Genomic DNA, 15,460 nt, shown 5'->3' on the forward strand with positions numbered 1-15,460 from the left:
TTGTTAGACAAATTCTCCTATTGTTCTGAAAATGTCCATTAAACAAAGCCTCTTTATGGCTTATTTGCACATCTGTTTGCAGCTGTTGCATATACGTGATATGTGAATAATGTGTTACAGGCAAGTTAACCAAACCCCCCTCAGACCAAGAGGTCCTATTTCCAGGCAGTATTTCATTTGTGAGCTTTCATCTCTCTCTATATATGAGGAGGAGTCAAGTGGGTGGTAGGCAGTTATGAATATTAAGATTTTATAAGCACATCGCCAGATTTTTATCTCAAATCCCAGGAATTTTTTTACACTCTTCTGGTCTTCCAACTGCAGTAACCAGTGAATTACTGAATTTTCCAGTGACTTTACTAGGGGATGTTAGGAAGGAATACTTAATGCCTAAAATATGTGTTGGAAAAATGTAACTCTGACTCTGGTACCATGAAGCCTGTTTATGTGGCGGCAGCAAGTGGGGAGTGCTTAAGTGGAAAGCAGCTTCCAGACTTTTTTGGCTCCCATGATTGTACCAGATGCAAAATGTGAGCTTTCCCTCCAAAGCCAGCCTTGGTACCATTGTCCCTGGGGAGCTATAAAGCCCTGGGCCTCCTGGTCACCCATGCCGGGATTTCTGTTAGAACACATGTCCAGTACAGCCCATCTTCCCAGCTCCCCTTACCTTATGGAGGTGTGGAAAAGACAGCAGCTGTAACATGACCCATGTCATGGGCTTGGTTTTGTACAGCCCTGGAGGCCTTCAGTTCAAAATAATGAACATGAAATATGAAAAGAGTATAATGTGACTTAAGTAACATATAACACACTGTACATATCCAAATCTGTGTTGGCCCCTAAAATGTAGTCGTCTTAGAAGGCAGCACAATTAATTGGCCATTGCTCAAAATATTTTTGAGACTCTTCTAGAATTGGTTTTTTGCTCTTTTTTGGGAATTCTTCAAATGTGGTACACGAGGCCACTGCAAGAGCCAGAGTGCAAAGGAGCAAGGAAGAAGGACACGGACCACACTGTGCTTGTCTTTTCCTCACATCTCAAGAGCCAGCCTCATCTCTCCCGTTTGATTTCGTTCCACAGCATGGTTGGGAAGTTGTCGACTCGAATGACTCGGCTTCTCAGCACCAGGAGGAGCTTCCTCCCCCTCCTCTGCCCCCCGGGTGGGAAGAAAAAGTGGACAATTTAGGCCGAACTTATTATGTCAACCACAACAACCGGACCACTCAGTGGCACCGACCAAGCTTGATGTGAGTACTGTGTGATGATTGGAACACATCCTTATACTCCGCAGTTTAGGTCTGAACATGGCAGCTCTTGGGCAAGGTTGGGAAATACATCTTATATCAATAAAAGCATATGGTTGTGTAGTACAACAGGATTCTTCCTCCTCTAGTTAAAGAGCGTGGGAGCCCATCAGAGTGCGTGTATTATAAAGGAGCTCTTGCATTTGTATCACATTCTACTATGGTAAATATGAACTAATTTATTTTGTATGTCTTCTTGATATATTCGTGAAATAGAAAGCAGAGGTTATTTTTTATAGATTTATCTTATGTGTGGTGATTATAATACTTCCCCTTTTCCTCATCTTCCTCTCGTAACTAACCTGGAAAGGAAAACAGCAAACAAATTGGCTGTGCAATTTTCTCTTTTCTCTAAGTTTCTGGATTTTTTGTTCTCTTTAAATACTTGATTTGGAAATTCTCTCAAGAACGTCTTTTTCCTTTTTTGGGAAATTTATATATCACCCCTTGATATAATTAGAAACACACGAGAGGGTTGCAAACTCAGTAATTACTGTTTATTCTAATTCCACACCGGCCTCAGGGCTGCAGTGAATTGATGACTGTTTTGTTCACTCGGCAATTTTTGGTTTGATGATAGCAAATAAACACTTATTAAACCTCAACCACTATAAAAAATGATTCAAAGCAGCTTGTTTTTAAATCACAGTATTTTAAATCATAGTATACAGCAAGACCTAAAACTATTAATATACAATAAAAGGCAAAAACAAAGTATTAAAAGAAGGAAAAGGAGGGTCCAGCCCAGTGGTGTAGTGGTTAAGTTCGCGCACTCCCATTCGGCAGCCCAGGGTTCACGGGTTCGGATCCTGGGCGTGGACCTACGCACCACTTATCAAGCCATGCTGTGGCAGGCGTCCCACACATAAAAGGGAGGAAGACGGGCATGGATGTTAGCTCAAGGCTAATCTTCCTCACAAAAAAAATAGGAAAAGGAAAAATTATTCTAGAAATCATGAGCTCCCTAGCAGCCAAGACGAGGTAATTATCAATGAATTATGTAATTTTCAGTATGTAATAAAAGCAAATATATTAGATGAGATAATTTTCTCTTTAATCCAGACCCTGAAAGAAATTTGCTAATGATGGTTTTTAAATGAGTGTTATTAGCAATGTGGTGGATGGTGTTATCAATAACCCTTTTTATCTTTAAGAAATTGCAAAGATATTCTGCATATGACTGTGAGTGGGGAAAGTGGTCTAGGTCTAGGTTTTGTTTGATTTAGAGAAAGCTTGCAGAATCTGCAATATTGAATAGCCAGTTCTTCCTAAGCCCCCAAGTGGGTTCTCGTGAATATCTGCTGTCCTTGGTCCGCTTTGGACTGCCCAGCATGGACAGCTCATTGTTCCCAGGACAGCATAAATACCTGAACATACTGATGATGTTGTTGTAATTTTTTTCCCATGGAAATAGAAATGGAAATGGCTTAGTTGATTCTTTTAATTAATTAATTTTTACTGTTTCCCTTTCATTAATGACCATAGCTATTAAAACTATTGTAAGCCATTTAACTACTCTAGTTATTTGTAGTAAAAAAAGAAAAAAATATGGACCCACCTTGAACTTGGTTACATGTAGTGATCAGTAGACTATTGGTAGCAATACCCCAAACAAAGCACTATCATCTACCTTTGCTAAACATCATAAGAAAGGAGTACCTGATAACATGGCACTCTGTGGGGACCGGAGTGTCACGTGCCCTCTGTAGAAACGTGACCACTAGCAGCCCACAAAGAAATACTAATGGCCAATACATATATGGAAAAATGTTCACCTTTGTTAATAATTTTCGTGCAGATTGAAATCTATATTTGGAGGATAAATGGAGATAATTGCTACTTTCTCTACCTCACAGAGTTGTGAAACTAATGAGGGAATTCCTGAGAAAACACTTCATACGTTTTTTTAAACATACCACCTTTGGTGGCAATGTCCCAAAGAAGTAACCAAAAGCAAAAGATATAACTTGTGCATTGCTGGCTCATCAGTGGTCCAGAAGCAACATGGGAAAAATGCAGTTTTTAATTCAAGTTCACATGCAGTTTAGGGAGAAATCAATGGCATGACTGGTCCCATGAGTGAGGTGGCTAAGGCAAGGAGAGGCTGAGCCAGGAAAGATGTCAGCAGAGCTCTGGTTGGAACTGAAGGAGTGCCTCCTTTCCAACAGGTGTGACTTCTAGAAAGCAAGAGAAAAGTTAAATAAGGAAAAAGAGCTCATTTCCCCAATAACCTTTTCATCCCATCTGAACTGTTTGAGAATTGGGGGTTCTTTCTCCTGAAGTTTATTTGGCTGGGCAGAAGCCCTCAAGCCTTCTAGAACTATTTTAAAGAATTGTTTTAATTCAAAAATAATTTTTTTCATAATTCAGTTTTCACAGAATACTGCAACACTCTTTGGAGGAAAATTGATATTAAGAAATGTCTTGATTACGAAATGTCTTGATTAAAGGCTGTATCTGAGGAAATCAGGTAGTGAAGTGATTACCATGTGCTAAGCAAAGAATTATGACTCTCCTGGTGACTCTCATTTCTTACCCAACTTACTATAGACTTGTGCCCCAAACTTCAACCCCCTGAAGAATCTTCATTGACATCGCATTGCCCCTAGGCTGTTCATACGAGCTCATTCTCCACCTTGTCCACCTTGTCTCTCTCGCTGGCCTTGCCCCCCAGTCATAAATATACAGTGTGATCGGTGACCTGATTGTGTACAGCTGCTTTCTGATTACTTTATCTCCTTCCTTATTAGTCCCCTCCCCCGCCCCCAAGCAAAACTAGAATGTGCCCCTTCCCTTGGCTGCCTTCAGATCTCAGCCTAGTAGACCTTCCTCTAGGGAACCCCACCTTCTGTCCAGGTCTCCCTGAAAGCCTTATCTTCCCTTATCATGGCGCAGAGCACATACTATTCTAATTGCCTGTTTGAGCAGGAACTGTGTTTTCTTTTTTTTATTTTTGGTGATGAAGATTGTCCCTGAACTAATATCCGTGCCTGTCTTCCTCCATTTTTGTCTGTGGGACACCACCACAGCATGGCTTGATGAGCACTGTGTAGGTCCGCGCCCAGGATCCGAACCTGTGAACCCCGGGCCACCAAAGCAGAGTGTGCCAACTTAACCACTACACCACTGGGCCGGCCCAGGAACTGTGTTTTGTTATTCATAGATCTACCCCTAGCACATGGCACAGGGTAGGAGCTCAGCAAAATACCTTTTAACTGAATGAATGATTACAAATGAATCACTTCTAAAAGTGATTATGGGCACATGGTTTAGTGGACTGTCTAGGCCAGACCTAGGCCTGGACGCAGAGCTTTAGAACTTGTGGAAGTCACCATAGAAGATGCCCCAGCCCTCTCAAGTCTGAAGGTAGCTTTTAAAATACCCTAATTTTAGGTTTATCCTTATCCTATTTTAATGTAAACTGTATAGTTTCCACTGTAAAAACCACAATTTTAAAAACATGGTGAGGGAATTGTATTAAGACTGTAAATGAAGACGAACTTGTTAAACTCACTTATTTTTCCCCTTTTTATTACCTCTTTCTAACACTTGGTACATCTTCTCCTATCTTAGCAATAATTTAATCATACCTGGATAGCTCAGGTCATCATTATAGTCACTAATGTCTGTGAATATAAATGATCTGACACACTGAGCTTAATTGGCGCTGAACTTGATGAATTTCTGGTTTTGCTTCTCTTTATTCATTTGTATATTTCCCATGAAAGTCAAATGAAATATATATATTGTGTGTGAAATTGACTGAAGAAAATTGAAATAGCCATTTCTCAAATTTTTCCTTGCCCACAATAAAATCATTTTTCTGTTTTAATTTGTCAGCTCAAATATTTTCAAATGTTAATCTTCCAAATGGTCCATCAGTGACCATTTAAACTTCCAGTCATTTTCAACAGCACTCCCATTCAATTGCTTAATTAAATGCGAAAGGCCTCCCTTGTGTGCACATTTTCATTTTATCACTAAAGACCATAAAAGCCCATGGTTGGAACTTCAAAATCAGAGATATCTTTCTTCTTTATGCCATTTAGTTGTTTCTGGTTCACACCGTTTACTAATTATTTGAGCATGTTGGATAAGGGAGATTGGCATAATTGATTTTTAATGCCTCCTTTTTTTAAATCAGTCCTTCCAGAATGATGGAATTTTATATACTTCTGAGAGATACAAGATACAGACATAGTAATATTAAAACCAGTTCTCAACCTCTCTGAAGCGCCTGTAACCATTCAAGCATGTGTAGGGCCTGGCACATAGTCAGCCTGCAAACAGTCACTCGGTATTGACTGAAACAATGACGACTGATGTTTCAAGTGAAGATTTAAAATTTTGATGAAGCTCTTAGATATAAAATATTTTTAAGTAAGGCCAGTCATTATAAGGTGAAATTGCTTTCATCTTTAATAAAAAGGGAAAGAAGATAGATGAAAGCTTCCTTTGCCTTCTTAGACACTACTGAAATATTTTACATATTTCATAAAAGTATTCTGATCATTTTCCTTGTAAGTTTTTTTCTGTTCTGTAATAACTTATAATTACTTTTTTATAATCAATGTGTGCTTTGAGTGTCATAAAGAATTGAGTGTCATATAAAAATGACTGCAGCAACATACAATCGGAAAGACAATATTACATTTTCTAACATATCCAACAGAGTGCCATTTTTTTATTCTGTTTTGGTGGTTTCAGAAATTTTATTAGTATACTTGTTTGTTCCTTGATTTTAATGATTTTCTCTTTGGCCATAATACGTCAGTTTTTCTGAAGGTACCTCTATTTAAGGTACTATTTTTAGCCTAGTTATAGTTTAATATAACTATAAAATATGCAGAATATGTATTTCTGGTAGAGTTCAAAAGTTTGTATATTGGGTATATAGTTACAATAAAACGTCATTAATACAGATTTTAATAATAAGGAATTATCATTTTAATGTGGATTAAGTGGAAACTAACCTTCATACTACCCCCTTTACCAGAAAAGTTAATAACGTAAAGATTTTTGGTGGAAATACTTCAACTGTCTCGGAAACTGGCATTAAAGAGTCGCCTATTTATTTGCAAACAGTGCTGCTAATTGGAAACTATTTGCTATTACAGGGGCCTAACAGGCTGTTAATTGGGATATGGTATAAGTTAGTTTGAGACTGTATTAGAAGGTTTCAAAACCTATGTTTCAGGAATAATCTATAATCAGGGCCCTTGTTTAATACTGTATTTCAATTAGTCTGAAGTAATGTTTTCAAATATTTTGAAATATTAACTTGCATCATTTTTGTTAACAGAATATGATGTCTTATTGAAAGAGTCTGTAAGAGTTTTCTCTGAAAAACATTTTGACATTTACACTTCTACTCTGAAAGCCTCTGAGTAGTATTTCTCCCAAAGGATGATTGCCTGTAATTTACTGCAAAAGTTTTCAAGATTGAATCAATGCTTTCAGATCCTGAATTAAGAGAGTTATATGACAAAAAAAGAGAGTATGAAGTTGCAGTCTTCTTCAAATCCCAGTTGATTTGGAAGGTTATTTGTCAAACACACAAATATCACACCTGATATTTGTATGAATTTTTTTAAGTAGTTTAATGGGGAGAAATACAGTGTCATGATTCTGAGATTCTGTCAAAATGAGATCCACGACAGGTGAAAAAATTCATGTTGGGTCACAAGCACATCCCTCCAGGTCCCGGCTTTGAGTTTGTACTATTTGTGCTTATAGGGGAGGAAGAACTGTTCCTCTATCCTCTAGGTTCTTCTGGCTGGTCTAAGAAGTAAATTGACGTGAGACAGAATAACAAGAGAACAGCAAACAAAGTTGAATAATGTGTATACATGGGAGAAACCCAGGAAAACTGAGTAACTCACCAAAATGGCCAAACCGCTACCTTAAATACCATCTTCAGCTAATGACAAAGGAGGACGTTGGGGGTAGTGGTTTGGGACTTCAAAGGGGAGGAAGTAAGTTCACATGGAGATGGAGAAGCAAATGTCTGGTGAACAAATGTTTGCTGGGCCTCCTATAAACAAGGGGACCCAAGAGAGAACTTTGATAAAATGGCCCTTGCTAGGTGCCTTCCTGTCTACCACATTTAGAGTTTTCTGTGGTGATAGCTCCTTCCTGGGACAGGCCTTCTATCTGAAATTCTTTTAGGCAGTTAAGGGGGAAAGTCAAAGTTTCTTTCTGAGTTTTTGTTCTTAATAATAATGAAGCCAGGGCCAGCCCAGTGGCATAGTGGTTAAATTCGTGTGGTCCACTTCAGCGGCCCAGGGTTCACAGGTTCAGATCCCCGGTGCGGACCTACACACTGCTCATCAAGCCATGCTGTGGCAGGTGTCCCACATATAAAGTAGAGGAAGATGGGCATGGATGTTAGCAGAGGGCCAATCTTCCTCAGCAAAAAGAGGAGAATTGGCAACAGATGTTAGCTCAGAGCTAATCTTCCTCACCCCCCCCCAAAAAAAATCAAGCCAAAGAGACACATTTTTGGGGTGACACATTCTGATATCCCACATGCTCTTTGGTCGGTTGTTAATGCCCAAAAGCTGCTGACTTGTCGTTGCTAGACTCCTAGATGGGTCCCCACTGACTGGCTGGGACTGTGAGCTTACACATCACCTCTTCTTCAAGAGGCCTGAATTGTCACTGGAGCAAATGGATGGAGGACTTTGACTACTTCTTTCCCAAATAGTAAAGTACATGTTGCAGTATATACCTGAAAGATGTTCAAAATATTGTGACTGATGCATTTAAAAACTATTTATTTGATTGAAATGAACCTAGAACTATACTTGAGCCAAGATATGGTGGAAGAATTCTCATATTTAACGGCCAGCTAATTGTCAGTGTTTAATGTACGAGCGCTGACGTTTGAGTAGGTGTAAGGCTCTTGGTGAGCGTTGGGCTGTTGTTGAAGCACCCGTGATCAACATGGGTTCTCCTGTTTCGCATCCCCCTCTCTCTCAGGGATGTGTCCTCCGAGTCCGACAGTAACATCAGGCAGATCAACCAGGAGGCAGCGCACCGGCGCTTCCGCTCACGTAGACACATCAGTGAGGACCTGGAGCCAGAGCCCACCGAGGGCGGAGATGGCCCTGAGGTACGGTGTTCCCGCACTGCCTCCAAACTCTCTGCAGCTCATCCTTTCCATGTTCTCCAGGTTGACTCTATGTCATAATGTCTTTTCTTGGTAAATGCTGTCTAAAAAGTAAAGATCATGGTCTCATAGCTAATTGATGACCATCATGATATTAATTAATTTAGAAAGTGTTTATAAATGGCATGTTTAATGAATGCATGTATCCACATCATTACAAAAGAGAATGACATTTTTAGTATGGAAATTTTTAAATATTTTCACTTTATAATTTATTTTTCCCCAGAGTCTAACCATATCTTATTAAATGGCAACATGGTTATCATATTTGAGCAATTGAATGAGCCTCATAACTTATTTGGGTACCAAATACAAGTTTTTACTGAGTAGTTTTGACATCATGAAAGAGATTTGTTACCAAGACAATACAAATGTTAATGGTAAATTACTGGGGAAAAAACGAAGGATTGAACAGCAGATTAGCAATTACCATAGCTCCCATGCTGCCTTAACAAATCTGTTTACTTACTAGAAATCCATTATTTTTAGACATTGTGTTAGGAAGATCATTCACAAAATGTTCCAGTGATCAAAATTGGAAAAGCGAAATTAATGATTCCATATTAAATTCACTAAAAGTTACTTTATACCAGTGTTTAATTACAGCTTGTAGCATCTCAGCTGTTTTCATTATGAGTCCTCAGCAGTTAAAGAAAATCCGTGAAAATCATGAATGAATTCCTGAGAATATTTTTTAACCTATGCATGTAGTTAAAAGTGCTGGAAGTAAGTCACTGCTCAGAGAGGTTCTATTATAAAGTAGTAAGAGCACAGCCTCTGGAACCAGGCTTCCTTGGTTCAAGTCCTGGCCCTGCCACTTCCTAGCTCTGTTACCTTGGGCAGGTTCCTCTCTGTGCCTCAGTTTCCTCCTCTCTTAATTAGGGCAGTAGTCATATCTTCTTCATGGTTATTGAGAAGACTGTGTGGCTCCTAAGTGCTCAGTAAAGGTTAGTTATAGTTACCATAATGGTTATTGTTGTTGGGCACGGGAAGAGAGGATCCCTCATTCCTAGCATTTACCCCAGCGTCTCATTCCTTGATAGCCCTGGGAGACCATTTCAGAAGAAGTGAATATCACTGGAGACTCCCTCAGTCTGGCGCTGCCCCCACCGCCATCCTCCCCCGTGTCTCGGACCAGCCCACAGGAGCTGTCTGAGGAACTGAGCAGAAGGCTTCAGATCACTCCAGACTCCAATGGGGAGCAGTTCGGTTCTTTGATTGTAAGTAATAGTCTTGTTTGAATGAGAAGTTGAGCAAATATCTTATCATATTTTGCTGCTTTAAGTGAATCTTGTATGCAAATAATGACCAAGAGTTTTCCAGCTGCCAGATAACTCTGACATTTTCCAAAGTTCCTCCTTCCCTAGGAGAAGCAGGACCTTACCAGAATTAGCCCAAGCAGGTGAGAATCTTTCTTGATTTGTAAAGAACTTAGGAGAATAAGAGTCCCTGAGTTCTGTAATTATCAACTTTAACCTTGTAGAATTTCTTTCCCCAGCCAAAGGCTCTTCAATAGTACCATCATCAGAAAGGTGATATTTCATACCGGGACCTAGGAGACGTTGGGCCTGCTAATCAATCCTCTTAAATTGTAGTCTGCATGCTTTATCATTCTCATTTCACAGATGAAGGCATGATGTTTCAGTGACCTATCCAAGACAAGGTTAGAATGCAAGATAGAAGACATCTTCTAAGTCCCAGGGTACAAATCCTTGAGAAGGGTTATGAAATGGTGACACTGACGTCAGGGTTAACGTTTGAATTTGGGTTCTCAGCCATCAGGGAAACTCATTCTAGAAGCTTCAGATGGGGATAAGCCCCAATGAGAAGCAGCAGAATCAGCCATGAAGACCTCCATGTTCGACAGTACAAAACTGTGCAGAAAAAGCCCATAGAAAATTCCTTTTTGTGCATAAATTTAAGAATGAATGCAGTCTCAATGTTTCTCAAGAAATTGAACTTGATGTATTATAGTAAATGATGGTACTGTACTGGAAATGGCATCCTAGAAAAGTAGTCATTATTAAAACTCTATCAAATGAAAATGGATAGGAGGACTGCATAAAATGTAAAAGCAAGTAAGTACTCATAAAATTGTTACTCCTTCAGTTATGGTGTTTTTACTTAAAAAGACAGCATTGGCCCATATTGTATGAGTTGTGGTTACTCATACAATACTCAGTTAATGTGGTTTTATGTTAAAATTCTATGAATGTTTTTCACAAAGAGAAATACCATTGAGATGAAAATTTAGTACTAAAGGAGCATAAAAAAAGAGTTTGCATATATGGGATATTTGAATTGGTAAACTGTTACTATGGAAAAAACATAAGCAATGAAGCCATATATTTAAAACTTATAAAAGGAAGTAAATACTGCAAGAACCATAGCAATTGTACACTTTCAGTCTATGAAGTGAAAAAATCATAATTTTCTTCAGCATTAATATTAAGTTAGCATCCCTAGTTATTTGTATAGGGAGCTCCTTCATTTAATTATTCAAGGTACATACAATATCTTTAAGATTTAAGTGCAAGTGTCAGTATTATTTTAATATTGTGTTGAGTCTGGTTCAACTATTAAGTACGAGTGCCTAAGAAAGAGAAGAATATGGGACTCTTCTCCAGTCTTGCTTGTCAGGGTCACTCACAGTAGCATGAACTTTTACTCAAGAGTGAATCCCTCAGGGGCCGGCCCGGTGGCGTAGCGGTTAACTGCGCACACTCCCCTGCTGGTGGCCTGGGTTCAGGCCCTGGGCGCGTACTGAGGCACTGCTTGTCAAGCTGTGCTGTGGCGGCATCCCATATAAAGTAGAGGAAGATGGGCATGGATATTAGCCCAGGGCCAGTCTTCCTCAGCAAGAAGAGGAGGATTGGCATGGATGTTAGCTCAGAGCTGATCTTCCTCACAAAAAAAAATTAAATTAAAAAAAAAAAAAAAAAAGAATTACTCCTTCCTGCCAACCATTGTGGAAAGACGTGAGTAGCCCCCCATCTCCGCCACAGAGTCTTTCTTTGACCTTATTCCATTTTAGTTATCATTGCAAAATATTAAGAATGAGTAAATGCTACAGACTTGTCCCATGGGGGCTGATTAGACCCCTGGCTTGTTTGTGTGTGATCTGCTCCTGTTCTCTGAGTGGATCTGTTAGACTTTTTTTTTTTTTTGAAACCATATGGATTAATACAAACAAGTGAGAGGAACATACATTCTATACTAGATTTTTTTAGATTAACGTCATTATTTTGCCTCATTCCTGTTCTGTGCGACTTCAGCTCCGCTCAGAAGCTAAAATTATAAATACCTGACCCTTCAGAAGTAGCGCATGGACATAGACTCCAACTGATTCTTTGTCAGTGGTAATAATATTCAATAATGTTGAATAACAATTTATCAGTATTTCTTCCTCTCTTCACATCACACTAGGATTTACCCAGAGGTTGCGTCTCAAGGCAGACTACGAAACTTGTAACTTCTTATTTCCATTTTTAAAGCAGCACTAGAGTGTCAGTGGCCTGTTGAGTCCCCCTTCCTGTTTTGGCCTCCTCCTCTTATTTTTGCTGCTGTTTCTAAGGGCCAATCAGAATCCCAGTCTGCTTAAAACACTTGAGAATGAAAATGGAAGATTCCTTGACTCCTTAAAGGATTACTCTCTCTTTACTCTGAAAAGATGATGTTTCATTTAATTACCTTCTGATATTAAAGAGTGGGGAATAGGCTTGAGTGATATATTTTTTAAGCCAGTAAAACTTGTTTCTAAGAATATGTTTTCTTGATGCTTCATATCCTTTCCTCTCCTTCAGCAAAGAGAGCCCTCCTCGAGGCTGAGGTCGTGCAGTGTCACGGATGCGGTTGCAGAGCAGGCTCATCTACCACCGGTAACCCACGCTCATTTCCGGTCATCAGTTGGCTCTTTTGGCTTTTGTTTAAAATCATCTTGGCTACTGAGGAAGAATTTTTCCTGTTCAAATCCATTTACCATATCAAGGAGACATTAAAATTTCCTAACAAATTGCCCAAGGAAAGTGGATTTCCAATATAAAGTGTTATTATTGCTACCAAAGTCTCTGAGATGCTAAAAACTTAGTTGCTTTGATTTTCCACCCAAATTAATACCAATTCTGATGTGCTTGCTTGAATTCAAGTACTTAACTAAAAGCATACATTAATAATTCTTTTTTTTGTTGTTAAACTTCATTTAGTCACTAAAGCTGTGCTCTGGTGACCTGTATCTTAAGAACTTACTGAATCCCTTTAAACAGGAAGAACTCTTCTGGGTTGTCAGGGCGTATTCCTTGCCATTACTAATGGTCTGAACTCTTAACCCACGAAGTCTCTGTACCTTCTCTTAAAGGCAGCTCTCCTGACTCAAGAATTGGCTATAATTTGTTCCCACTCTCTCACAGTTTTCATAACTAGCAGCAAATACGGAAGTGTGAGGGGTGTTTAATAATATAGGACATATATAAAAATGAACATTCAAATTGGAAGGCAGACCAGAGATGCCTCGGGAGAGGTTTGGTGTACACATTAAAAATAAGAAACTTTACATAAATTTGTTTCTTCTTTTAGAGAAGAAAATATTATGTGGTTTTTAGCACGTTCAATTTGATGTTTGGCCTTGACCAAGTGTTTTATTACTACAAATCTTTGATCATGTTTTGCACTAATACTTTATTGTTAATGAAATTGAAGGAAAAACAAGTGCACCTACAGTTTTTGAAATCACAGTGTCTTACCTATCATGTGCATTTTTGCTCGCCTTAAAAGGATATTTTTTGCCTAGGTTTTACTCTGTGTTTACAAAATGAATTAATGAAGTACACTAGTCAACTGAGCATGAAAATAATAGATTCGGTTGTGGCTTACTTCAAACGGGCTGGTTGATAAGAAGCTAGACAAGAGCGTCCTTTCTGGGATGGTTTCAGTACAGGCCTCCCCAAAAAGCAGAACAATCAGCTGTGGTGGACTGGTGGGATCCTCCTCAACCTAATGATTCTGTGATTTTGCTTGATGGATTAGTGGCACTTTCTCTCCTTTTCAAAATCAATGTCAATTTTATTTGCCAAAGAGCTCGCTTTCCTGGAAACTGAGGTTTCCTCCCTCTTGTACTCTGTAAAGCGGTCAACTCACTGATCACCAGTGGCCTCTTAGTTGATTTTTTAGTTTGGCAGATTTAAGAATCTGCAGGTTATTTAACAGTGGGGGCAAAACCATAGTGGTTTTCAATATTTTTTTGAATAAGACATCTCACATTATTGAGGTTGTCAACTCATTGTTTACCCAAATCAAGGCTGCAGGCTTGAGCCCTCTCTGGGTGGGAGGGTAATCACGTTCCTCTTCTTCTGGTCATCAGTGATTGCTCGGCTTTATTTGCACAGGGTGAATTTCAAGGATTCTGATTCATGTCACCTGCCTTACTGGCTGCAACAGCAGTGATTCCTGATTCAGTAAGCAGTGGGTGGTCTCCCCAAGTGCATTTCACTGATGTAAATTATCATTTAACAGCCCAGTGCCCCAAGTAGGAGAGCCCGTTCATCAACTGTCTCGGGTGGTGAGGAGCCAACGGTAATGATACTCTTGATCAGACATTAATGGCAAAACTGTGGGTTGGTTTTAATATTGCATATGTTTCTTATTTTAAACCTCTCACTCTTTCATTGTTCAAAGGTACTGGGTAAAACTGAGCAATTTTTAGTCTCATATAGTTTTGTTAGGAATCCTGTCAAACTTTGGTTAAGCACATTTAATTTGACCATTTAGAATATATTTTTGCCTTTTAGTGTTTGTACTTCTGATAAGCTTTTCCTATTTGTTAGAATGCTTGGGTAAATTAATTTGGTTGGAAGAGAATCAGAGAAGCCACAGGAATTGCATGCGATTATGCCTGTGAATTCTCAGTTGTGCGCAGGGCCATCCTCTCTTGTGCATTTCCTGTGCCACATTTTAAACACTGGGTGAGATTTTCTGTGTCATGAGCATGAACCAGTGACCTTTCTCTGCTACCAAGGGCTCTACTCCCAGGAATGAACAAGTGTTCGTATACTTCAGGGGGGAAAAGGAGGGAGCACATTTAAGAAGTTTAAAAGGTCTAGAAAAAAATGATATTTCTCTAAGCCAGGTATCTGTTATTCTTATTATTCATTATTTTACATAATTTCTAGTATTCGTGTTTGTGGGTAACTTGGATTTCACTATGTATCTTAATTGCCTGTTTTTTACTTGATCTCTAAACCAGGCCTGCTTATAGATTCTGCTTTGAGCTGCTATAGCTATTTGAAGAATATTCCTTATTGTTGCAGCTTTATGTGTGTTATAACTGCTTATTACTTGAGAATACCTTTAAATACATATCCGATTGCTGGTTTTCTGCAGGATGTTGATAATTTAAAGGAACAGTTTAGTTATATTGTTAGAATTTAGTGCTCAGCGTTGTACACAGGAACATCAAATTGGCAATTAGCAAAAATCAGCCTAGTTTAAGGTATTGAGCTGCAGCGATTTCCATGAAAATCATGTGTTGGGTGGGCTGGGCTCACCCTCCAGTAGAATTCAAAACATTCCAAGTGAACTAGCATGTTTTGTACTGTGCACTAGAAATTTCTATGGGAGTAGGGCTGCGAGGTAGACAAGATCATAGTAGAATTCAGTGCTATGAGCATCCTCTATCATCCATTTTTGCATTTCTTGGCCTTGGGACCTGCTGTTAGTATTGGAGTGTCTGATGGCTGATGGAATTAGGGTAGTACTGGGCTCCGTGGGAAGAGTGACCTGGCAGGACAAAGTGACCCATCTGAGTGAGACCCCTGTGGCCCTCGCCACTGCCCTTTTCTTCTTGCTGGTACTCTCCCCTCCCCCACTGATGAATTAAAAATAGGAGTTTGATTTTGTTATTTATTTTTATTTTTTTAATGAGGAAGATTAGCTCTGAGCTAACATCTGTTGCCAATCCTCCTCTTTTTGCTGAGGAAGATTGGCCCTGGG

At 39.2% G+C, this 15,460-nt stretch overlaps 1 protein-coding gene across 5 annotated transcripts in view; it reads left to right on the top strand.

Annotated features, from left to right (window-relative positions):
• Positions 1-15,460, top strand: part of NEDD4L (NEDD4 like E3 ubiquitin protein ligase) — a 337,348-nt gene that overhangs the window by 262,107 nt on the left and 59,781 nt on the right. For 4 of the 5 annotated variants that reach the window (XM_014781457.2, XM_087439274.1, XM_087439273.1 and 1 more), the window contains 5 exons: positions 1,082-1,248; positions 8,287-8,419; positions 9,520-9,696; positions 12,280-12,354; positions 13,985-14,044. In XM_014781457.2, coding sequence (XP_014636943.1) covers positions 1,082-1,248; positions 8,287-8,419; positions 9,520-9,696; positions 12,280-12,354; positions 13,985-14,044 — 612 coding nt within the window. The remainder of the gene's footprint in view (positions 1-1,081; positions 1,249-8,286; positions 8,420-9,519; positions 9,697-12,279; positions 12,355-13,984; positions 14,045-15,460) is intronic. The other variant, XM_004422576.3, reaches the window with a different exon arrangement.

Source organism: Ceratotherium simum, chromosome 14, assembly GCF_057802395.1.
Source record: "Ceratotherium simum simum isolate JZ-2026a chromosome 14, ASM5780239v1, whole genome shotgun sequence".
Classification (NCBI taxonomy): Eukaryota; Metazoa; Chordata; class Mammalia; order Perissodactyla; family Rhinocerotidae; genus Ceratotherium; species Ceratotherium simum.